At 46.8% G+C, this 24271-nt stretch overlaps 1 protein-coding gene across 1 annotated transcript in view; it reads right to left on the reverse strand.

The window, feature by feature from the left end:
- Positions 1-366: 366 nt before the first annotated feature.
- The window catches only part of USP31 (ubiquitin specific peptidase 31), an 83902-nt gene continuing 59997 nt past the window's right edge, over positions 367-24271 (reverse strand). Inside the window, exons 12-16 of the mRNA XM_040257778.1 lie at positions 21838-21957; positions 19143-19368; positions 12314-12472; positions 10648-10800; positions 367-8531 (exon numbers count right to left, since the gene is read on the reverse strand). Coding sequence (XP_040113712.1) covers positions 6967-8531; positions 10648-10800; positions 12314-12472; positions 19143-19368; positions 21838-21957 — 2223 coding nt within the window. The 3' untranslated portion in view covers positions 367-6966. The remainder of the gene's footprint in view (positions 8532-10647; positions 10801-12313; positions 12473-19142; positions 19369-21837; positions 21958-24271) is intronic.

The following is a 24271-nucleotide window of genomic DNA, read 5'->3' on the forward strand; positions in this document are numbered from 1 at the left end:
ACTGCTGTTGCCTCCCACCATAAAATCTTGGTAGAAGAGAAAAATAATACAAAAGTTTGAAAGCCCACTGGAATTGAGTTAAAATGTGAGTTTTTATCTACTTCCATGACCCAGGAAAAACTGCCTCTTGAAGAAAATGGCTGCATTTACTCTTGGTTATGAAAATTAAATAAGCATGGATGTGATTTTTTTTCTTTAAAATGTTACTTACAAAATATATGTATCCTTCTGCAACTTGTTTTCACTTAATACTACAACTTTAAAGCATTTTGTATCCATCAGTATAGTACAAATACCTGTTTAATTTCCAAAGTTAGTTAACACCAAAAATATGGAGGTTGGCAAGGGGAGAAAGAGGAATATGGCTTGAAGAGGGCATCATGTAATAAATTTATTATATTTCATTACATTTTTCCACTTTTCTCTTAAATTCCAACTGTATACTATATAATCAACTGCTGTTCCAGAAATAAAACATTTTAAACATAAAAATATAAATTTTGCTTCTTAAAAGTGCATACACTTTGAATAATAAAACATACAAATAAATAACAGAAGTCAGTGATACATCTCATGCACTTGTTCTAAAATAATTTAAAATGTATGATACACTTTGTTCCCAGCCTCAAGGAAAGACATCCTGCCTTCCATATTACTGTACAACTAAAAAAGAAAATCATACACAAATCACTATGAATGGTGCATGACCACCACCAAAGCATTTTGTTATACAGTGATATGACATGCAGCTTTTAAGACAACTATAGAAATTCCACTGTAAAAACTTAAGAGTTCAATCAAGAAACTACTTTTGTAATGGGGCTTGAATTCAATTTTAACCAGTGGTGAGAGGCACAGTTGGTGAGCAAAACCAAAGGGAACATAAATGCATATTTGAAAGGCCTACGAAGAGAACTTCAGCTCCAGAAACACAGTAACCGCCTCCCCATTTGGTATAATGACACCTCACCATTTAGAATAGCACCTAGGGGATTTCATATTGCATTTTCACCGTTACGACTGGTATCACTGCTCAGGGCAGCCTTTCTAAAGGAGCATTTCCAACTTGGGTTTTTACTTCTAACTTATTCCTTGAAGTGTTGAAAACCTCCAGTAAACTGTGTTTTCTTTTTCTGTAGGCAGCATCATGCTTAACAGGAAGAAACCACCTGAGAAGCACAGCAGCTCATTTTGAATATATTCGTAGTGCATTCAGCTCACCACAGATTAAAACTAAATTTCATTCGCCTCCATAGGTAACATGTACTGCCAAATTTTTGGATGCATCTTCACTTTTTTAGTTACATGAAAAAAATACTGAGGGTTACTCACCCCCCCCCACCCCCCAAAAAACCCCAAATAAAATGCTTCACAGTCATTAAAAAAAAAAATCCTGAAACTACATTCTGGATAGTAAGAGAGTGAGCTAAATATTCCTAAATAGGAAATTGGGCAGCAGCCTAGGGTTTGCTCCCATAACTATTACAAGATGACCATGGTCTATCAGAATCAGGGACAGCTTTTTCAAAGCCACTGGAGGTTTTACTTTAGCATTTTCTAACTCAGAGTGACGGCCCTGCTCCCTGCCAAGGTCTGGCCCTGCTGTGGCCTCTGGTGGAGAGGCTGTGGGAAGGAGGCAAGCCCCACGGGACACCGATGGCTCCAGCGAACTAAAGACCCCCGGCTTCCACCAGACAGGCAAGGGCTGAGGCACACAATGCTCCAAGCTCCTCACATCAGAAAGGCACCCCCCATTATTTCAAACAGGAGTTTGATCAGTAACTCTTTTTTTTTTTTCTCCCTTGTCTCTCCAAAGCAACAGAGGACTCTGAGTCATTTGTGAGTACTTCACACGGCAGTGATTCTCGCCATATTTCTCAGCAAAGGGAAGGTGTATCACAGTGTTTCTCAATTCTGCAAATTAGAAACACTTCCGAGCTTTAAATATACTGATGGTAGCTCCTGGGACCTGCCACTACACTAATTAGATCAAAAGCTGAGGAGTGGGACCGAGGCATTTTTAAAAGTTCCCCAGACAATTCAGTGAGCGCTGGGTATCCGAACCTCAGACAAGTTCTTCACAAGAGGCTTGATGGAATCCGGGAGTACGTGAGATCCGAAAAAAGCCTCCCAAGTCTGGATCTCCCAGTCTCCCAAGTCTGGATCTCCCTTCTCCCTCAACTGGGAAACACCAGTCTTAGACGACTGTGAGCAGCTCTAGAACCTAACCCTCTGTGGACACTACCGTACACCTCACAGCTCAGTCGCACTGTGACCAGTGGTGGGGAAAGCGCCAAAGCTTTCCAGAACAGCTCTAAGTCTCTACAAAAGTGTCTGAAAATTGTTAGCACTGTTAGAAGTCACATTCTTTCCTTGTGACCACGATAGAACCCTAGAAGATATAAAACATTAAGATCTATAGAAAATGGCAGGTTATTTTTAGAACAAAATACTTTAGGAAAGTCTTCTGGCTAAATACAGTTTATAAACCACTGTGTGTTCAACACACCCATTTCCACTCCTGCTTGCAAAATACTTATTTTACACACAATCTTGCCAATGATAAAAAAAAAAAATCGGCCAAGAGAAACACATGCAAAGCAAAACAAAAAATCACATTCATGCTTTTCAATACTGATGGTAGAATTACAGATTCAAAAATAGAGTTCCAGAATCTAACAGATGTCTTTTTTTTTTTTTTCAAACTCACATTGAGTGTAAGTAGTCTGTATTTTTTCTTAGTTGTTTGCATAGGTAGTAAAAGCATGCTTTCTGGGTTAGACGGAGGCCATGCAAAATTATTTCCATTACTTGGGGGGAAAAAATGATTGGTCATGCTCAAAATGCAGATGCAAAAACACTTTGAGAGTTGATCGAACGGCAGTAGGGACTGTCCATTTAAATAAACGCATGGGATTTCCCCCCCCCCAAAATATGAAGTTACAATAACAGTACCCTTTAAGAAATTGAAGACAGCCAGCCTGCACAGTAACGGCTATTTTTTGTGTTTATGTTTATGATATAGGCACTGGTTTGTCAGCAACTTTTGCTCTTCTCAATTCCAAGTAATACAAAGTTCAGTGTGCCTCATAGAACACGTTTTATTGAAACTGTGCTTGTGATTTGCATACTAGCTCAAAAATCCAACCCGGAAACACTAATCATCTTTGCATCCAATAATTATTATAACCTATACAGGAAAACAGGATCTCCAGCTGCTCAGTAATTGGTCAGAACGAAATTTAACGTTGGATGTCAATCTACTTTTTAAAACACATTTATTTGTAATAAACGAGCTTTGTTCACAGCTCTTCTGTTCCTTTATTCGTAAAGGCTGTCACTTCTGTTTCCTTTACATTCTGTCCTGTTTTCTTCACGATAGGTTATTTTAGAGGGATGACCATTTTCCTCCCCACCCACCCACAGAAAACCCCACATCCACCTCACACAAATGCAGGTGACCAAATTCTAATGAAGAGGGACTTCAGACCGGATTTCCAACCTCTTAGTAGGGACAGCACAGTCTGAAACAGAGGATGTGACAGTAAGATGTCTCCAAAGATGAAGAAGGGCACTTTTGGTTTCCAGAACAGAACAGACTTGTTCAAGAGGCCCGCAAGCCTTGGCCGATCACCAGGATCCACTTGATCTTTCTGCTTGGGAGGACTGGCACCCCTGGTTCATCAGCTGTGCTCCCAGGGCTCCTCAGCTACAGCGAACTCCCGAAGCTCTCAGCTTGCCTTTAAAAGCAAAGCAGGCCCTCAACGAATGTTCGCCGAATTAATGATGAAAGGAGGATTACAGAAGAGGTCAGGGCAGCCTCACAGACAATAACAGTACTCTGCTATACCACAAACACTCCCACACCCATTTCTATTGGCCCAGCGGAGCATTACTTACTTTCAGTTAGGCTGTTTTTAGGATGAGAAAATACACAAAGAAGGTGGGAGACGGTCTTGAGGTACCACAAGCTTAACAGTTTCTTTGTGCTTCCACATTACATTAGGGGTTACAAACGCAAGGTGTAGGGTTGTTGGAAGGAATGATGAAGACTCAGTGCACCCGATGTTCACGGGAAAAGAAATCAAGGATAAAGGTTTTAAAAAGCAAACAAGCATTGCAGACGCAGCACTACTGTTGGTGATTACTTTGTGCCCATCAGGAAATATGACTGCTCTGATCAGGCCCACCTGGTTGTCAACTAGGACGCCAGGCCTACCATCTTCAGCAGATGATTTTTAACCCCCGAACACATAGAAGCTCATTGTGCCAAACATCACTGAGAAGAGAAAAAACAGAATACTGAGTCCCTAACTCCACCAAAGAACTGAACTAAACCAAGTGTAATTTTTCTAGAACATACTTCACATCACAAAGAGTATCTCCAAACTTTTGGGCAAAATATCCTTTTTCTGTGGCTTAAAGGTTGCAACCTAATAACTAAGGATGAAATTTTTACTGCTTACCAAGATGCCTAGACAGTGCCATACTTCCTGATTTTTTTTACCATTAAAATCTGAAAGAGGAACTAAATTCCATAGACATACAGTTTATAGATATGCAAAGTTTATTTCTAGATCCCATGGAACTTTAATGTATTTCATAGATTTGGGGGGTTTTTAATTATAAAGACACTTAACAGAAAATCCATTCTTGGAGAACTCCGAAATAAAAATATTTACCCCTGGGAAAATTAAATTACATTCTATTAATGCTTAACTGTTTATATCCACCCCCCAAAAAAGTGTTATTAAAACACTGAGTAGTCGATTCTAAGACTGTTTCAGAGCTTCAGATAAAATATTTCAAATGAGATTTACCTATTAAAGATGAGAGGTTCAAATAGACAAACACTCAATTCCAGATACTGACAACCCCACATCTGGTGCAATCTTTTTAGGAAATCAAAGTGATACAGGAAAACTCACGGTGGCTAAACACTGATGGAGCTGTCAATGTGCTGCTCGAAGCAACAAGCTCAAGATGGAAGGCAGTCACAGCCCGGCAGGGGAGTGAGGCTGCTCTGGAGAGCCAGACGCCTGCACGGTGAGATGAGGACTCCTGGTAGAGTGGTGAAGTCGGGATCAAGCACAACAGGCTCAGAGTAAGTGGATTTCACGGAGCACTAGCATAACTCTCACAAGGCCAGATGTGTTGTCTTAAACGTTGCAGGGGTCTACAATTCCAGCTCACCCTCAACACACGTGGCCTCCAGACTTGCAGGTTAACCTGCTCGTGCTCAAATTAGCAGCAAAATAAAGCAACCTACTAGAAGCATCTCCCTAGAGGCATTCACAGAAAAGAAAGGGGGAAAAAAGAAAAACAGGGCAGTGCAGAATCCATAGCTATGCAGGTAATGTATGTTCTAGTTACTTCGCACACGGCAATACTGAAAAGGGAGATTATATGACTGGATCTGTGTACAAGGTGTTCAGGAAGAACCTGAAAAGTCCATGACTTAAAAAAAAAAAGTTAATATGTAAACGCATATAAACTTAGCATGCCATATTTCACAGCAAAGTGACAAACGCTATTCAAAGAGAATCAGAACCATGACTCTCTTTGACATTTTTAAAAAATGGAAAAAAAAAAAGCTAAAAATCCCAGAACACCTCCTAAAACCTTGAAATAATCTATATACATATCTTGCTTATCTGTGAATTTCTTGAGGTTCCCTTTTTCTCTAAACAAGAAACACAATTTTCACTGACAATGCCAGATGAAACAGGCTCCAGCCTGCTTCTGAGTTTCACTCCATCTTCAGCACAAAGAAGAAATAAATGCATTCCTGAAAAACAATCCCAATGAAGCCTGATAGGCAGGACCAGTGTGCACATAACACTGTCACACGTCGCTCGAAACCACCACCACTGGCTGCTGGCATCAGGCGACTTCTTTCCTCTCCAGGTTACAAGACGAGGAAACGCGGGTGTGCGCACTTGGGGCAGCATGGGGCTTTCCATTTCTAACACAGGAAAAAAAGCAACACCAGAGAAGGAAATGGCACAGATTTATGCATCCAGTCTAGAATTCATTTCTTTTTTTCCAGGAATTTTCTCTAGTCCATTTCAAAACCCCATTGACCTTAGTGAGCAAATTTACAAGGGGAAAAAAAAAAAATTTAACTACTAGTGACTGGCTTTCTGGCTATCCGACTTGCCACCTCTTAGAACACACCCCACAGGTCAAGACAGCTTATGGCAACGCACATCTTTGCAGATAGGAAGGTGGTGAAAGACTTCATTTCTACCTCTAAAAACTTCTCTCTGTGGCAGTAGGAGAAACGACAGCAACCCACAGGCCACCTTCTCTGATCCTTTCACGGATGCGCAACCGTCCTACACTAGCTGAGTATATACCTGAGAAACGTTAGTGTGAAAATATTGCCCTTGACAAAAACTGGTAAGATGGGGCCAAAGTGCAGAAAGCAACAGTTTCTCCCTTGGTTTATTTCACTGTTAGTATCACAGTTGATAAGTGTTCCTGGTGCCACGTGACAATCCACAGCTGACGACAAATTCCGCTCAGATGAAACGAGAGTCAAGTAATTCATCCTTCTACAGAGCACACTAGTGATAACTTAACTGGTTTCACAGGTTTAAAATCCCTAGTGTCCAATGAAAGTCGTTAAGAGTTCTCTAGAAAGAAATATGTACAGTTACTAAAGGGACCGTCCAGGGTATCATCTATAATTATTTCAGTTAGCTTGGTGTCAATGCTTTGCCTATGGCTGTTATTTGGTTCAATGGCAGAATAAGGCGACGCTTTTAACAATTTGCAATTGAATTCTCCACATACACACACGCGCGCGTGCACAAACACACACACACATAAACACACACACACACATGGCAGGCACATGACCCCCAAAAATACAAAATAGAAGCATAAAGGGCTTTGGTGGGAGGGAAGGGGTTCTAAATAAATTAACATCTTTACAGATAAAACACCTGGACTGCAGAAGTATCACTGAGGTTTCTGAGAAGGCCGTGCAGAGGTTTGCATGCTAGAAGGTAACTTTCTGGAGGATTTCTCAGCAGGCTGCCTGCACCCAGGAGACGAGGGTGCTGCAGAATCGAGCTGAGAAGTCTTGGGCTTGCGAGCGGACAGGAGGGAAAGTTTAGCAGCAGTGGGGTCCTTGGAGGTGAGCGGCTCTTTCCCAACCACACTGGCATTTGGCTGCTGGGAGCCTGGCGACTGGGAGCCTTTCTCTGCCTTGTCATCCACCGCGCTCTTACAGACGGACTTGACGGAGCCCCCGCCCGCCTTCTTGGACAGCAAGGCAGTCTTGCCCAGATCTGTCGACCGCCGGGTCTCTTTCTGTCTCAAGGCCGACTTGAAGAAGGACAGCCCTTTGTCCTCAGACTTGCTGTCCCTCTTCAGACCAGCCTTCACGCTCATGCTGGGGGAGCGCAGGCTGGCCATGGAGGAGCTCCGCACGTGCTTGCTATCCGCCCTGCCGTCCCCGGCCCTGGCCTGGCTCACGCGCGGGGAGTTGGGTTTGGAGCTGGAGGTGACGCTGGCCCTGTCAGAAACCAGGCTGTGTCTGGAGCCCTCTCGGCTTAAGCTCCTGTCTGAAGTCCTGCTCTTCCCAGGAGGGAAGGGGCCCCTCGGGGCGGGGCCTGAGGCTTTCTTTGCAGACGTGGAGGAAGCAGTGTAAGCAAGGGAAGAAGCCGACTTCTGCTTCTGGAGTGAAGGGGATGACATGGACTCGTGGGACTTGGGGGAGGACTCCTTCTTTGGGGCAGGGGCAGGGGAGGAATGCCGTCCACTGGCCCTGGAGGAAGAATCGGCTTTGCTTCGGGAGCGGGAGGGCTTTACGGACACTTTCACGGGAACGGGAGAAGAAGGGGATGTACTGGAAAGAGAGGACTCCTGGCTGGCCAAGGCTGGTCTCCCCTTCCGCAAGCTTCGATCTGGCTCAGAAGCTTTGGCGCTGGGGGATCTCTTGGTTGTGCTCTCTGGTTTCTTTGCGAGGGAGCCTGAGTGGCTTGGGGATTTCACCTCTTTAACTGGAGAGCTGTCTACAGAATCGCTCTGATCCACGTAAGCAATCTGGTTATTGTTATCAAATGGATCAGAGACAGGGGGCAAGTGATCCCCATGTGCTGAGCTTCTGCTCTGTGTGTCCGCCACACTGGAGTTCAACTTGCGGGCGTCCGACTCGTCTCTGAACACACCTTCCATGACAGCCAGAGGGGCCCGACCCACAGCCTTGTGCTCCCGCCGACTGTGACTATCACTCGAGTCCTGGTGGCTGCTGGACAGGTTCCTCAAGCTACCGAAGCAGGAGATGGAGACCTTGTCATCCACGGCCTCCCCGATCTTCTCCAGGGTGGACGCAGAGGTGTGAATCGGAGAGTCCCCTGAGAAGCGGGAAGGGGAACTGGAGCGCATTTGTAGTTTGGCAGACAGGGACCAGGAAGGCCGGATGCAATTTTCATTGACGGCCAAGGGGCTGGTGACAGACGGTCTGGATGACAAGCTCTGGCGCTGGACACTTCTCACGAACGGACGAGTTGAGAAGCCTCCTGAATGCAGCAAAGAGATTACCGTTAAGCCAAACCAACAAGATGTGCTAGTAACATCTACAGAACAAAGGAAGGCCAGCCTCAGGGGATGACCAGAGCGTGACCTGCAGAGCCAGTGCGTCTGGGGTCAGTGAGTCATCCTGTGATTTTAACTTTTCTGAGTCTTTACCTATAAAATAGGGGCATTCTAACTTCGGGACCAGCAAAGCACCTTCTTGCTCACTATCAGGGCTCAGCAGACTTTTACTCTAACGGCCAAGACAGTAAATATTTTAGGCTTTGTGGGGCAGCTGTTCAACTCTGCCACCCTGGTGCAAAAGCAGCCACAGGCAACAAATACACAAACAGGCGTGGCTGTGTTCCAACAAAACTTTTTTTTGTTAACAAATAAAGACAGGGGCCATATTTGGCCTGTGAGCCATAATTTCCTGACCCTTGTAACTCACAGAGCTACTCGGAGAATTAAATGAAGTCTTCAAAGTCCTGTGCCCGGCAAGGTACCTGACGTTGCACACTGCTCAATAAACGTGAGCTACTTCATTTACAGCTTCTTTGTCTTACTAAGGACACTGGGGCCCACAGCAGCGAGGTCCGTGCCCATGACCACACAGGTAATTAGAGGCAGCGCCAGCACCAGAACCACAACCCCTTCCCCCAACTCAACATCACAGGCAGGCGGGCCTGTGATCGCTGACTGTGAATGCCACTAGTGGAAAGGACTAGAGACAATACGCTTCTACCCTGAGTGCCTTAAAACTTTCAAGAAAAATATTCATAATTAGAGCAGTAAGTGACTTTGAACTTCCAAGGAAAATATTCTAAATGAAATTCTCCACACTTGCTACTGGAGCTGTGGTATTAATACAGCTCCATCTGGATGAGACCCTGAGAGACAGGCCCTGGTCCACGGGCATCACCCAGCACGACTGTATGATGATGACCCCAAAGAGGATACCGATTCCCCCAACTCCGCCATTTAAAACAGACTGGGGGCAAACCATATCTAGGATCACTGTTGAAACAACAGTGAGCTTGAAGTTTAAAGGTTTGCTGAAAACCACCTCTAAATAATAAACAAGCCGAGGGGCACTGTCAGTTTTTCATAAAATGTCAGGAGTGCCAGCCAGGAGCTTGGTGGTTACATCCCAAGACTCTTACGCCACAAATGAAGATGCAACAGTCGGAAGAAGGGGCAGAGCTGGAGGTGGGACGGAGTTCTCCACGTCGGGCCTTCCTCCAGACTGCTTTTTCTTCCTGCAGTTTGTGTTCAGATTTACCCACTACCACTAGCAAGCAGCAGTTTACTAGAAGCGATGGAAATGCAGGCCACAGACTGACTGAGGCCTGCTGGGGGTGAGTCACCGAGCTCATGGTATTCCACAGAGGCTGAGCTCACTCTCTCCCCCTCCCAACGCTCAGGACTCCAGCTGCCTGATCGCCTCCCCCCAGCTTGGGGTCCTGGGTGGAGCGGAGGGCGGTGTTGCCACTAGTCCAGCGGGAGCTGAAAGCGAAAACACCAGAGCTCATTTTTATCAGCTTTTCCAAGCTTGCATACTGTGACTGTTTTCAAAATTCCCCCAAACAGATTTATGCAAAGGCAATGGCTTCTGTTCTAGCTGCTTCTGCACTCCCCAAGCACACACCACAAGTCCCTCCAGGGAGACAGCGTGGTGGGAAGGAGAAGCCGAGCAAGTCAGGCGCTCCCACACCAGGCCCCGCATAGCAGCTCATCCCCAGGCAGCCTCCCGCAAAGCCCTCGGCAAATCGTAAGCTCGCTGAGTCCCCTCACAGCTACTCTGAAGAGTTTAAAAAGCACTTTGATTAAACTGTACCCGTTACCATACAGAGTTAAAGCTCTAACCTCCACGTTTAGACTTTAAAAGTGAAAAACGACAAAGTGGAAGAAGAAAGTCCTGGATCCCAGAGGAAAAGCGAAAGGCCCAGTGATATAAAAGGTTACATACGATGGTGACCACAGCCACACAGTCCCCTCACTGTCACCCTCTTTTCTGTTCCCCCAACTCCTTCTTGGGACTTGGCTCCTCAATACGAGGGAGCCTGTGTGCGTGTCCACAAGTCGCCGTTTTGGAAATCTGTCACCGAAACCCAGACCCACCGTCGTCTTCACTCCTCTCCCCGGTCATCTCCACGGACTCAGACAGCGAGGCCAGGGAGGTGCGTCTGGAGGAAGCCGCAGAGGTCACGCTGGCTTGCTTGCTCCCCGGGAGTCGGCTCACCCAGTGTTCACACAAGGAGGAACTCGTGGAGCCTGCAGGAAAGGAAGCGGGCACCGAGGTCAGGCCAGAAGCCCGGAGACCTCACTGTCAGGCCAGCGCTAACTCCCAGACCCCACACCATGCCCGCTCAAATGCCCGCTGTGAGGATGAAAAAGAGGGCAGACTCCCACTCACGTCTGGAGCTGTAAAATCCAAGTACAGGAAAGGACACTACATAATGCAAAGTCTTAAGAGCTGGCAACAGAATGGAACAGACACAACTGTTCATACCTTCCATCTATCCTATAAACGTTTACTGAGCACTACAGCCCAGGCACTGTTCTAAGCACTTGCAGTAATACTCCAGAAAGAGAGACAAAAGCAAGCAGTGGTGTACTGTTACTTTCTTGACCTGTTTGGTGAAATTTTTAAATCATTTAAACCACAGTGTTAATATACAACAAGCAAGCACACGCACACACAGGGCCACGTGCCGCTCTGTCTTGTCTGTTCCAGGAAGGCCCTTAAACATGAGTTAGGACAACAGAAACCACTCCTGAGATGGAGAGCGTGCAGCTGCATGACTGTCTCGAGGAGACCTCAAGGGGGTGTCAGGTCCGAGCACATCTGACTCTGGAAAGCACGGCGGGACAGCACTAGAGCCCTGAGTTCGCACCTTCTGTGAACGAAGAGAGCAGCTACAGACTGAGTGCTGTACCGCGTGGGGCGTGATGCACCAGGGGTCTCTCTGCCTCAGCGACGTTTCCTCTGAGCAGCTTCCGGCTTATCCCTCACAAGCTTCGAGGGGAGCAGGGATGAATACCTGATCACACACTGCCATGTCCCAGAACTCTGCCCTACTCTCTCAACTCCAACGTGGCATTAAGACGCCTTCTCCCCGTTTGGATTGTGTGTGGCTGCATCAACATCAAGTGTGGATACTGGTTCTTGTGTCTGTTTAACATGACAGAGTAGATCTCATCAAACTAAACCCCAGCCCTCTAAGATTATTACAGCCTTCAATCCTTCCCCTAACAGAATAGGCCAATCTTACTGGAAAAAAATAATAATTTGTAACAGCGCTTTACCCTTTAACAAAAGGCTTTAACGCAAGTTTACCTGATCTGCTGGACACAACGACCTCATGAGGTAGGTAGTATTATTACACCCATGTTACGGATAACAAATATGTGGCTTAGATGGGACATGCTCCAAGATAACCCGACCAAGGGGAGGCGAAGCCGAGTCTGGTTCTGTTTCCAAATTGCTCGGTCCCTCTACTCTGCGAGCACCCGGTGGTGATCCTCAGCTCCCTCACTCACTGACTCCACAAGTAAACACACGAGCTCCACTCCACCTCCATGGCAACTCCTGGTTCACAGTTGCTTGCACATTCCAGCCCCGTCTCCTTAACTGCAACCATTTTGCCTTCCAGATTAAATGCAAATGTGACAATTAACCTGATCCAACCAGCAGAATCAGAGGACCTTCTGGAGAAGTCCTCTGGATCATCAAGTACCACCTTCTGTTCTCAGAAAAACCACCCCTGGAGTGGAATGGTCTTACCTGCCACCGAGCTGTTGGCCGACCACGATGGTATAGCTGTCCGCCTCTGGTAGAAGAGGATGTACGCCGTCTGCGTGCAGACTTCATCTTCCGACAGCTGCTGCACATCACTGTCGTCGAAGCAGTACCAGAGGCCGTCCACGGAGTTCTTGCAGAATGCTGCCAAAGAGAGCCCACCAGCCATCAGCACCGGGGTGGCCACTCTGGCTGCTCCGCTCCACCCACAGACACCGTTTCCTTGCCTCACATAATTCAATAACTTTTTAAGGTTGCAGGCAGTAATGCAGAGAAAGGATTAAAAAAAAAAAAAAGCCAAATTCCAAATCATACACAGGCAAGATGTTTCACGAAATCCAACCTATTCCAAATGGATGAAATTCTACTTAATCTTAGAAAATGAATATTTAGTTAAACCAACGGCTTTCAACCAGAGATGATTTTGCCCCAGGGGACACCTGGTAATGAATGGAGACATTTTTGACAGTCACAACTTGGGGGTCGGCAGGGCAGGTAGGATACTGATGATGAGTCGGGGGTCGAGACCAGGGCTGCTGCCAAACATGCTACCGTGCACAGAACGGGCCCCACAATGGAGAGCTACCAGCAAACATGCTAATGTGCCAGGACTGAGAAGCTCTGTTTTAAGGATGCTGTAACATTTTAGTGTTTCGAGAACTAGAAAGAATGATATTAACAATCAGTACAGTTCAGTACAGTCGCTCAGTTGTGTCTGACTCTTTGTGACCCCATGAATTGCAGCACGCCAGGCCTTCCTGTCTATCACCAACTCCCGGAGCTGACTCAGACTCACGTCCATCGAGTCAGTGATGCCATCCAGACATCTCATCCTCTGTCGTCCCCTTCTCCTCCTGCCCCCAATCCCTCCAAGCATCAGAGTCTTTTCCAATGAGTCAACTCTTCGCATCAGGTGGCCAAAGTACTGGAGCTTCAGGTTTAGCATCATTCCCTCCAAAGAAATCCCAGGGCTGATCTCCTTCAGAATGGACTGGTTGGATCTCCTTGCAGTCCAAGGGACTCTCAAGAGTCTTCTCCAACACCACAGTTCAAAAGCATCAATTCTTCGGTGCTCAGCTTTCTTCACAGTCCAACTCTCACATCCATACGTGACCACTGGAAAAACCACACCCTTGACTAGACAGACCTTTGGTGGCAAAGTAATGTCTCTGCTTTTCAATATGCTATCTAGGTTGGTTATAACTTTTCTTCCAAGGAGTAAGCGTCTTTTAATTTCATGGCTGCAGTCACCATCTGCAGTGATTCTGGAGCCCAAAACAACAAAGTCTGACACTGTTTCCCCATCTATTTCCCATGAAGTGATGGGACCGGATGCCATGATCTTCATTTTCTGAATGTTGAGCTTTAAGCCAACTTTTTCACTCTCCTCTTTCACTTTCAAGAGGCTTTTTAGTTCCTCTTCACTTTCTGCCATAAGGGTGGTATCTCATCTGCATATCTGAGGCTATTGATATTTCTCCCGGCAATCTTGATTCCAGCTTGTGATTCTTCCAGCCCAGCGTTTCTCATGATGTACTCTGCATAGAAGTTAAATAAGTAGGGTGACAATATACAGCCTTGACATACTCCTTTTCCTATTTGGAACCAGTCTGTTGTTCCATATCCAGTTTGAAATGTTGCTTCCTGACCTGCATATAGGTTTCTCAAGAGACAGGTCAGGTGGTCTGGTATTCCCATCTCTTTCAGAATTTTCCACAGTTTATTGTGATCCACACAGTCAAAGGCTTTGGCATAGTCAATAAAGCAGAAATAGATGTTTTTCTGGAACTCTCTTGCTTTTTCCATGATCCAGTGGATGTTGGCAATTTGATCTCTGGTTCCTCTGCCTTTTCAAAAACCAGCTTGAACATCAGGAAGTTCATGGTTCACGTATTGCTGAAGCCTGGCTTGGAGAATTTTGAGCATTATTTTACTAGCATGTGAGATGAGTGCAAGTGTGCGGTAGTTTGAGCATTCTTTGACATTGCCTTTCTTTGGGATTGGAATGAAAACTGACCTTTTCCAGTCCTATGGCCACTGTAGCAACTAATACTTGTTTAACACTTGTTATGTATATCTCATTTGATCCTATGAAATTTGTTCTATTACTACTCCCATTTTACAGAGGCTCAAAATGATTAACCAGCTTGCCCAAGGCCACACAGCTGGTAAAGCACGGGGTCCAGTCTGTTTCAGAATTATCTAGTCCTTGAGCTTGTTCTTAAACCCCCACCCTACCCTGCCTCCCTCAGGGGCAGCAAAACGGTGCCTCATGGAAGTCCCCCAGCAAACTGAGAACGGGGGCTGATGAATGCATGCGGCCTTCTCTCCAGATCAAATTCTAAGCCTGAGATAAGAGTCAAGAGTGTGGAAGCACCAGCAAGAATAGACAGACACAGCTCACTGTGCTGTGAATCGATCAGGGAGTGTGATAAGCTTGATCTGGAAAGCTATATGCGTACCAGTACTTTCTAACTTATTGGGGTGAACATAAATGAGTGCTACAACATTTGGCTGAATGCCGGAACAGACTCAGTAGGGCCCCGGGGGGCAGGACACATAAGGTCCCCGAGTGGCACCAGGAGTGACAGCCTTGATAGGCCACAACCACTGGGTGAGTATGGACTCCGAGGAGATGAAAGGGACCAGGCGAGGCAGGGCTACACCAGACAGGTGCCAACAAAGAAGAGCAGGCGAACAATCTATGACTGCAGGGTAGGAAGTCGTCTGCAGCTGTGGACTCACTGGAACCAGAGGGGAAAGCGCAAATGGAGCTGGTAAAACAGCAATTGTTTGGTCAGTGGCGTGGTCAGGCTTGATACACTGTGGCCCAGCTGGAGAGGGGGTGCTGTTCAGGAGTGGGAGGAGGGGCAGGAGGACAACTGTATGGAGGAGCATGCCCGAGAGAAGGTGGCAGGGCAACCGTGTTCCAGCTCCAGTCTGCTTCTCCTCGGGGTGCTCTGTCCTCAGCCACAGCATGGAAACTCTCAGGGGCTCATCAACGGGCTTATGATGTATTTATAAAATAATTCTGTGTGCTTTTCTTCCCAGCGCTGTTTCCTAAATTGTTTTCTAGACCAGTGCTATGCAAATTGTGTCTCACAGACTGGTGCCAGACCACAAGAGAAGCACCAAAACGGGGTAAGCATTTAAAAACATTCATAGTAGTCTGATGTTTTTATTGTGTTTTTGAGTAAGTTCTGGCTCATGAAGGACTGGAAATTTTTTAAAAGATTTAAGAAATCTTTTAAAAGGTTCTTCATCGCAGATCGTTTAAGAAGCACTGTTCTAGAATCATTACAAGTCAGCCATACGTATACCATGTAACTATAGGTAGAACCAGTGCAAAATAAAGAACACATTAAAATAAACATTCCAAGTGAAAGTTTAGAAATAAGGTACCTTTAACTTAACAATGCTCAAGTACTTAAATGTTCTTATGCAAGAAGCAGTGGTATGGTCTAAGCATGAGAAGTAAAGTAAGTCAAGTCGCTCAGTCGTGTCTGACTCTTTGAGACCCCATGGACTATAGCCCACCAGGCTTCTCCGTCCATGGGATTTTCCAGGCAAGAATACTGGAGTGGGTTGCCATTTCCTTCTCTAGGAGATCTTCCCAACCCAGGGACTGAACCCAGGACTCCCACATTGTAGGCAGATGCTTTACCGTCTAAGCATGGGAAAGGGGAAATAAATGCAGAAAATATCTGAGTCACTTCTAGGAAACAGGCCCCCAAAAGCAGACATGAGCATTTCAGCTCCCTTGCATGGCCACCAGGTTAGAATACGGTTCTTTGCCTAATGTCATAGAGCTAGGAAGACATGTCTAGCTTCTAGCCCACACTCCTCTAATTGTACTGCCTCCAAGGTAGCTATGGGTTTCCAGGCACTTTCCAGTCTATCCCATAAAAAGAGCAACATGAGGCTAGCATGTCCTATTTTCCTCAACAGTTTCTAGCTATAAACCACGCAACACGCTTGTCCATATTTTCCTGAGAAACAGTGTTCCGCATGTAAGTTTCTTTACCAAAGCTGAAGCTACACAAACACCAACCAGGGATGCTGGAGAAGGTGTTATTTCACCAGCTAATGAGTGAAATTAAATTCCCTCTAAGTCCCTTTCAATTCTCAGAGTCCCTGAGTACATAACTTTGTGACTTAGTATCAAGGAATGGAGATATGACCAGGAATGCCCCAAGAGGAAAAATCCAACTAGATACACAAAGGGGTTCCCACAGAATATAAATATAAAATATGTAAGATACAAAATCTAGTATTAAAATCTGGCTTTAATAGATTTTTCAGTAGATCCTCTGTCTCCTTTTTTTCCTAGAAAGTACTTCCTAGGGCAAGTAGAGGCCATCCAAAGCGCTCCACTATGAGGTACACTCCAAGTTGGATCATTCCTTTTACAACTGACTGCAGCTTGCAGCATCTAAATATTGAAAGAATCTGAACTTAACGGGTTTCAAGAACAAAAGATTGTGTCCAGTCACACTCAAGCTCTTGCCTCCTGGAGGAAGAGCAAGTTAAGAGAGGAAGTGTGCAAGGCCAAGCAGGGGGTCTAGGACCCGACAGACTCATTCACCATGTTATGGGGCTAACTGCCAGGGAGGAGTCTCAGAAAGCCTGAAAGACCAACCGGCAGAGCCAACCCTCCTCTACCTCCCCCTACATTTACGAACCAACAGCACCCTGGGGCCCTGTGGTGGAAATCATTGAATTGAGGACGCAAGAAAGTCCCAGAGAAGTGTTTCTGCCAAACGGGCTGAGTGGGAAGGAGGCAGAAACCCGAGGCCTGGCCACCCACACATCAAGTTCCCCCCACACACAGATGTCCAGGCAAGAAGCCCCCAGTATACGTGCCTCCCCAGCATGCATGCATGCCCTGAACCCCATCACTCCATTTCTGAAACTCAATCTCAAAGAGATACAGAAGGGGACTATGCACAAAGATGTTCACCACTGTCATCTTCAAAGTTAGACACCAGAAATAATGTATGTGTTCACCAGCAGGAAATGGTTATATATCACACTAGAGTTTCATCATCAGAATATCCTGCAGGCATTAAAAACAACGTTTACAAAAAGTTAGTGTCTGCCCCGTGAGTGTACGTGGCAGGTTACTAATCACAGCTTCCCCTGACCCTCCAGGAAGTGGGTGCTCCGGCCACTCTCTCCTCCCGGAACCCACAGTCCACACTTCAATCACAGAACCTAATACACACTTCCGCTCTTTCATATTCTGTGTGCCTACGCCATCCCAACCACTTGTTTACACTCTTGGAAGACAGAGGCTCAGACTTTTTTTGTTTCCAACATGCCTCTGATATGTTACGGCCCATGGCAAGCAAGAAACAGAGCAGGTGCTCCATAGAGGTTCACCTGAACAGAGCCCATCAGTATAAATCACAACAGTATAAAGTAATGGCCAAAACTTACAGAAAACATTGGACGTAAACACCACTTATCAGAATGTTACCTACTTACAATGGATATTATTCAGCCTTAACAAAGAAGGAAATTTTGACACATGGTACAACATGGGTGACTCTTGAATACATTACGCTAAGTGAAGTAAGCCAGACACAAAAGGACAAATACTGTATGATTCACTTACACAAGGTACCCAGAGTAATCAGTTTCACAGAAAGAACGGTGGCTGCCAGGGACTGGGGAGGGGTCAACAGGGAGTTACTGCTTAACGGATGCAGAGTTTCAATTTGCGAAGATGAAAGAAATTCGAGATGGACAGTGGTCATGACTGCACGAAGGTATGAATGAGCTTAATGACACTGAACTGTATGCTGCTGCTAAGTCGCTTCAGTCGTGTCCGACTCTGTGCGACCCCAGCGACAGCAGCCCACCAGGCTCCCCCGTCCCTGGGATTCTCCAAGCAAGAACACTGGAGTGGGTTGCCATTTCCTTCTCCAATGCGTGAAAGTGAAAAGTGAAAGGGAAGTCACTCAGTCGTGTCTGACTCTTAGCAACCCCATGGACTGCAGCCTACCAGGCTCTGCCATCCATGGGATTTTCCAGGCAAGAGTACTGGAGTGGGGTGCCATTGACTTATCTGGAACCGTATGCTTAAAAATAGTTAAAAAGGAAAATTCTGTTGTGTGTTATTTACCAGTTTCTAAAAATATTACCTTTTTTTTTCTTTTGAAGTTTTTGGCTGTGCCGCACAGCATGTGGGCTCTTAGCTCCCCGACCAGGGACTGAACTCCCACCCCCTACAGTGGAAGTGCAAAGCCTTGATCACTGGACTCCAGGGAATGCCCACCACCATTTTCTGAGTAATAATCTCACGAATTATTTTGGAGTGGTATCCTCATGGGTTGATGGCACTATTCTTTTTGCCTCTTTCTAGTCTCTAAATTTCATGATGAGTACTACTGCTTTGCCAAATAAAATAAATAAATTTAACACAAAGCAAAAAGAAAAACCCTTACAAGTCACTTTAAAGACACTATTAAAAAAAAGTGGTCCACAAACACTCCAAATCAGGGAGATGCTAGGCCCTCAAGGAAGCAGAGCAGAACCTTAAACGGGGCTGTGCAGGTGAGGTCAAGAAGGCAAGTCCTGGATGAGCCAGACGAGGCCACCCTTCTGCACAGGCCACCACTCTCCCTGCTCAGGTCAGAGTCTGACCAGATGAGGCCAGGAAACAGAGAACTGGAAGGTGAAAGCTGCCCTCGTGGTCGGCACACTTCCCACTGGAAGAGAAAGCAAGGTTCTAAAGCACAGCCACCCTGTCGCAAGCAAAACACGTCGGGGGGATCGTCAGCACAGGCGCCCGGCCTCTCGCGCTGCAGACCTGTGTAGTGCCCCCCTTGCATGGTGCCATGATGATTGCACACGGCATACAGGTCATAGATGTAGTCCTCAGGGTCCCTCCCGAGTCCGTAGGGCCGTCTCCATGGAGACCAGTGGGATGGCAGACTCCAGCTGCTCTGGCTTCGCTTAACCACGTGAGGTGTCATGTCCAGGCCGGTCAAAGGGAACTTGACCATGTTCTGAAGTTTCATACGCTTGTCTCCTTCCTGTTGCAAGAAGAAAAACAAGTCCTGATGGCATGTTCATGTGAGCAGAGGGTAGGCCAGTTCAGCGTGAAAGGCAGACTCTTAGCTGAAGTAGGTTTGAGTTTCCTATCTGATGTTTCCAAAGACATACAACACAGGGAACAGGTTAATACTGTTAACTACTAGGGTTGGCCAAAAAGTTCATTCACATTTTTCCGTAAGATGCTATAGACTAACCTGAATGAACTTTCTGGCCAACCCAATACCTAGAGGGTTTTAATATCACCAAAAATGGAACCCACGATTAACTACATGTAAGAGGATAATGAGCCTTCTGGCCCTTACCTAATAAAGGTTTTTAACATGCAAAATGACAATTTCCAGTGGTTCATCCAGAGGCATGAAAAGGAATGGAGTAACAACCTATGTCAAGGGACAGCACGGTGTTGGCACCGAACTCATGGAACAGGTCCTCTTCCTGGCCCACCTCCTCCAGCAAGTACATTCAAAGTTAACAGTGACTTAGCTTGCTACATTCACTGAGCTGACAACCTTAGGCAATCTGGAAATCTTGCCATCAGTTGAAACATATCTACTGAATGTTTCCTGTGTCTATAGTGAAAGCCGCTCAGTCGTGTCTGATTCTTTGCAACCTCATGGACTATGCAGTCCATGGAATTCTCCAGGCCAGAATACTGGAGTGGGTAGCCTTTTCCTTCTCCAGGGCATCTTCCCAACCCAGGGATCAAACCCAGGTCTTCCACATTGCAGGTGGATTCTTTACCAGCTGAGCCCCAAGGGAAGCCCTCCTGTGTCTATGGGGGCTTTAAAAAAATGAATCAGGTACAGATAATGCCCATTCTAAGGGGGAAAAAAGTTCCTAAGAGAAAGGGAGGCAGGTCCTGCATGATCAGGCTAAAGAACCTGGATCCTGCTCTGTAGTCAAGGGGGAAGCTTGGGAGAAGTCAAGCGGAGGCTCTCAGGCAGGAGGTGATGTCATCAGAGCTGTCATAAAGTAGTGCCCAAAATGAGCTCGAGAGGGAAGAGCAGTGTAGGTTACAAAAGCAGTAAAAAGACACCGCAACTGCAACCTGCTGGGAAGGAGCAGAAAGCTGGAACTGGCAGGATAATAGCAAGAATGGGGAGAAGAGGACACATACAGAAGAAGCGGGGAGGACAAGCAAGCCTAGGTGTCAGGGACAAGAAAGAATAGTCAAAGATGACACTGCAGTTTTGAGCTGGGCTGCTGGAGGCGTGACTGTATGTCTTCAAAAGAAACAGAAAGCAAAGGACATCAGTCTGTATGTGTGGAAAGAGACAGAGGGCTGGGTAAACCCCCAACGGGCCGCCACCTGCAGACCTCAACAGAGGCGTGCAGCTGGGACACTCAAGGCAAATGCTCACTCCTCACTAGCACAGGGGCTGGACTCCAAACCTCCGTGTGCAAGCCCTGCCCTGACGACCGTGTGTGCCCCCAACATCTTCACTTCATCAGCAAGTCCTAGACACCTCCCAAATCTATCCAGGTCTCTCCACCTCCACTGCTGCAACTCCAGTGCCAGCCATCAGCCGGGCCTGCCTTGAATAAATGCCTCCTTCAGACCTCCCCGTCTGCATCCTTGTAGCCTCCAATTCTCCACACAGCAGCCTGAACGGTCTCTTCAAACCACACCTTTGGTCATGTTGCTTCACTGGTTCAGAATCCCACTCTGCCTACAAGGGCTGGATTACCAGCCACCGCCGGCCTCTTCTACTTCGACTCACGCCTTTCTCGCCAACCCCCCGGACCTCCAGCCACACTGGCCTCAGCTCTCAGCCTCCTGCCCTGCTCTGCACCCACTGCGTCCAGGTACTATACACAGCTCCTCCCTCACCTGCTGCAGGCCTCCTCCTAATTTCAGATCCATACCTTCTTGCAGCCAGGCTCAGAGACTCCTCCAGCATCTACCTTTCATTTACCTCCCTTACAAGGGGGCGGCCCAGGACAGCTCTAACCTCAGGAACAGACAGCCTTTTTGGGAAAACTGACTCACAAAGCCATACAATGCAAAGCAGATTTTGTTCGTATACATGTATGACTCATCTCCCCAACTGTACAACAGCTCCTTGGAAGCAGGACAACACCCGTTATTAATTTAGGTAGAAACAGAATTCTTCCCGCCCCCAGAAAGGAGCTCAAATTTTTTTTTTAAATCCCAAGGCACACTTACTTGAGCACATTTACAAATCTAAAGCAAATCCTCAGGAACAAAGTAAAATATCTGCCGTATGAACTAAAATGGTTAGGATTGAAAGGTCAGAGGACGCTTGAACTTTGCTTTGGGAAAGAACAACACAGGGCCCCAAACGCAGGGGAAAATGTGGGTCTGTAACAACACAAGATCGTGGGCTCACATGAGGACACAAAAGAACCATGCCCAACGGCCCGCAAGTAGGGGGCCCAAGACACCTGGTCACAGGGCTCTTCCCTAGGCCAGAGGATCTCCTTACCTGTCGAAATCTCTTCAGATGTATAATCAGCACGTCAGGCAAAGTCCAGAGGCTCAACGTAATGCTGCCCTGCTGCAGCTGCTTACAGTGCGGGCACCGCCAGGCGTCATCCGGGGCAAGCTGGAAACAAGGAGCACAACGTTGTTAGCACTGCTTAAGCAGGACCCATACAGGAGACAGCCTTGTCTCCTCACTTCCGGGCCAAGGCATGGCACAACTCTGAATTCCTCCACAAACTACGTTTAACGGGAGTCAATGGAAAAACACAATCAAAGGGCTAGGGTTGGCACCCAAACACTGGCTGAATAGCTGCTGCTGCCATTGTTCACTCGCTAAGTTGTGTCCGACTCTGTGACCCCATGGACTGCAGCACGCCAGGGTTCCCTGTCCTTCACTAGCTCCCGGAGTTTGCTCAAACTCATGTCCACTGAGTCGGTGATGCTATGTAACCATCTCATCCTCTGTTGCCCTCTTCCTCTTTTGCCTTCAATCTTTCCCAGCATCAGGGTCTTTTCCAATGATTGCTGAATAGACTCTCAAAAAGGAATGACCAATGAGGTAAATCCTATATAAAGATGTTAAATGTCACAGAAGCTCATCATACTCCCAAACTCAACTCATCGCCTTTCTGTCAATACAGTTCCCCTTTCTCCTCCTCCTATATGTCCTACCCCAGCAAATATCACTACCACCTGTTAAGAGCAGAACACAGGGGTCATCCCAAGGCCTCAAATCCTTCCCTCTTCCTCCACTCCATATCCATCCAAGATAACGCCCCTCTAACATTCCTCACACCTGTCTCCTTCCTCCTCCATCCCCTCAACCCAGCTTAATTCAAAGTCCTCACTCACTCTTACCTCTTCTTCCTCTAGTCTCTTAATTGCTCTTCCTCCCCAAACATCCAACTGCTCCAGACAATCCTCCCCCTCCTGCTACCACCAAGATCTTTCTCAACACCAGTCTGAAGCCTCAAATCCCTGGGTGTCCCCTCTGCAGGCACGGGTTTCAGGAAGGGGATATAGAGGTACTAACAGGACATGTCTGGTAAGAGAGGTTTTTAAATTTCATTCTGGATTTCAGAAGATGCCTCAGACCTGGAACCATTAACACGATGAAGTGAGGGCAGCCATGGGAACGGAATGGATAGCTGTGCCCTCTGAGATGTCAGAGAAGCCAAGGACAGAACCTGGGGGGATGTGGACTTTTAAAGGAAACAGAGATTGAGAAATCACCGAAAGCTGAGGATGCACAGTCAGAAACATAGGCAAGTCAAAAACAATCCTTTCATGCAGACCACGTTAAGAGTGGCAAGAACAGGCTGGTTATCAGAACCACATCCCATGGAGAGGCTGAATGCAGACTGGGCAAAGGCACTGAACTGGGCCCAGGAGGGGCCCCGAGGACCCCGGACAGCTGTCAGAAAGCCAAGTCAGAGAGATGACGAGAGGTCTGGGAGGGAGGGAGGAGAACGTGCTGAAACCACTAATGACCAAGTTAGGCAGAAAAGAAGAGAGACTGGCAAGAAGGCTTGAAGGGGAAGCAGAGCTCAGGGGATTTCTTTCATGACAGGGAGACCCAGTTGTGTGTGCAGGAAAGATGGGGAGGGACAGGCGTCTGAGTGGCTGGAGCTGAGTGAGAACGCTAGACAGGAGGGACCTACACTGTCATCTGGCAAGTCCATATCTTGGCAACATGCAAACTGTCTACCTAAGTACGTGGCCACCTGGCCCAGCGCTTCTGGTAAAGAAGCAGGCTGTTTGTTTTTTCATTTTCAACACATCGTGAACAGATATTCCGTTATAAGATACAGTAAGAACGTCATGACAATGTCCGATAGTTTTGACAGTTTCTACAGCAACGCTCTATTCCTGTACTGAGCTCATCATAAACTGCCACAAAGCTGCCGGGTCTATGGAGCACAGCTGGAGCATGGGTGGCCTCGCAAACTCCTGGCAGGGAAGGCGCTGGCTCAGGAGGCCGCTGCTCCATTTCCAGTCTGTTACAGGGCTCGTCCTCAGATTAAGATGAAATTACTCTCCCTGCAATTTCCAGTCTCTAAGTCTGCTTTTTAGTTAAAAGAAGTCCAAATCCTCATCCACAAGATGAAATGGATGAAAATACCTAAAATACCTTTAGGTCTCCTTTGTCAAAACACATTCAGCCGTGCCAGCATTTCCAGACGCACCATGCACGATCCACACTCTCTGCCCGTGCCCCAGGATGTCAGTCTCTTAACAGTGAACAGCCCAGATGATGAAGCAGGGTGGTGAGAGCAGGGCTGTCACACCTGAGACCCGGATACTGTTTCCAAAGCATCCTTAGGCGGCCAACTGCACTGACATTTGCCGATGCTGCTGACCATCACTGAGCTTGCAGACAGCCTGACCCCAAAACTATCACCACACAGCCTAAGTTTGGCCTTCTCCTCTTTCCT

This window comes from Oryx dammah, unplaced genomic scaffold (genome assembly GCF_014754425.2).
Source record: "Oryx dammah isolate SB20612 unplaced genomic scaffold, SCBI_Odam_1.1 HiC_scaffold_2, whole genome shotgun sequence".
NCBI lineage: Eukaryota > Metazoa > Chordata > Mammalia > Artiodactyla > Bovidae > Oryx > Oryx dammah.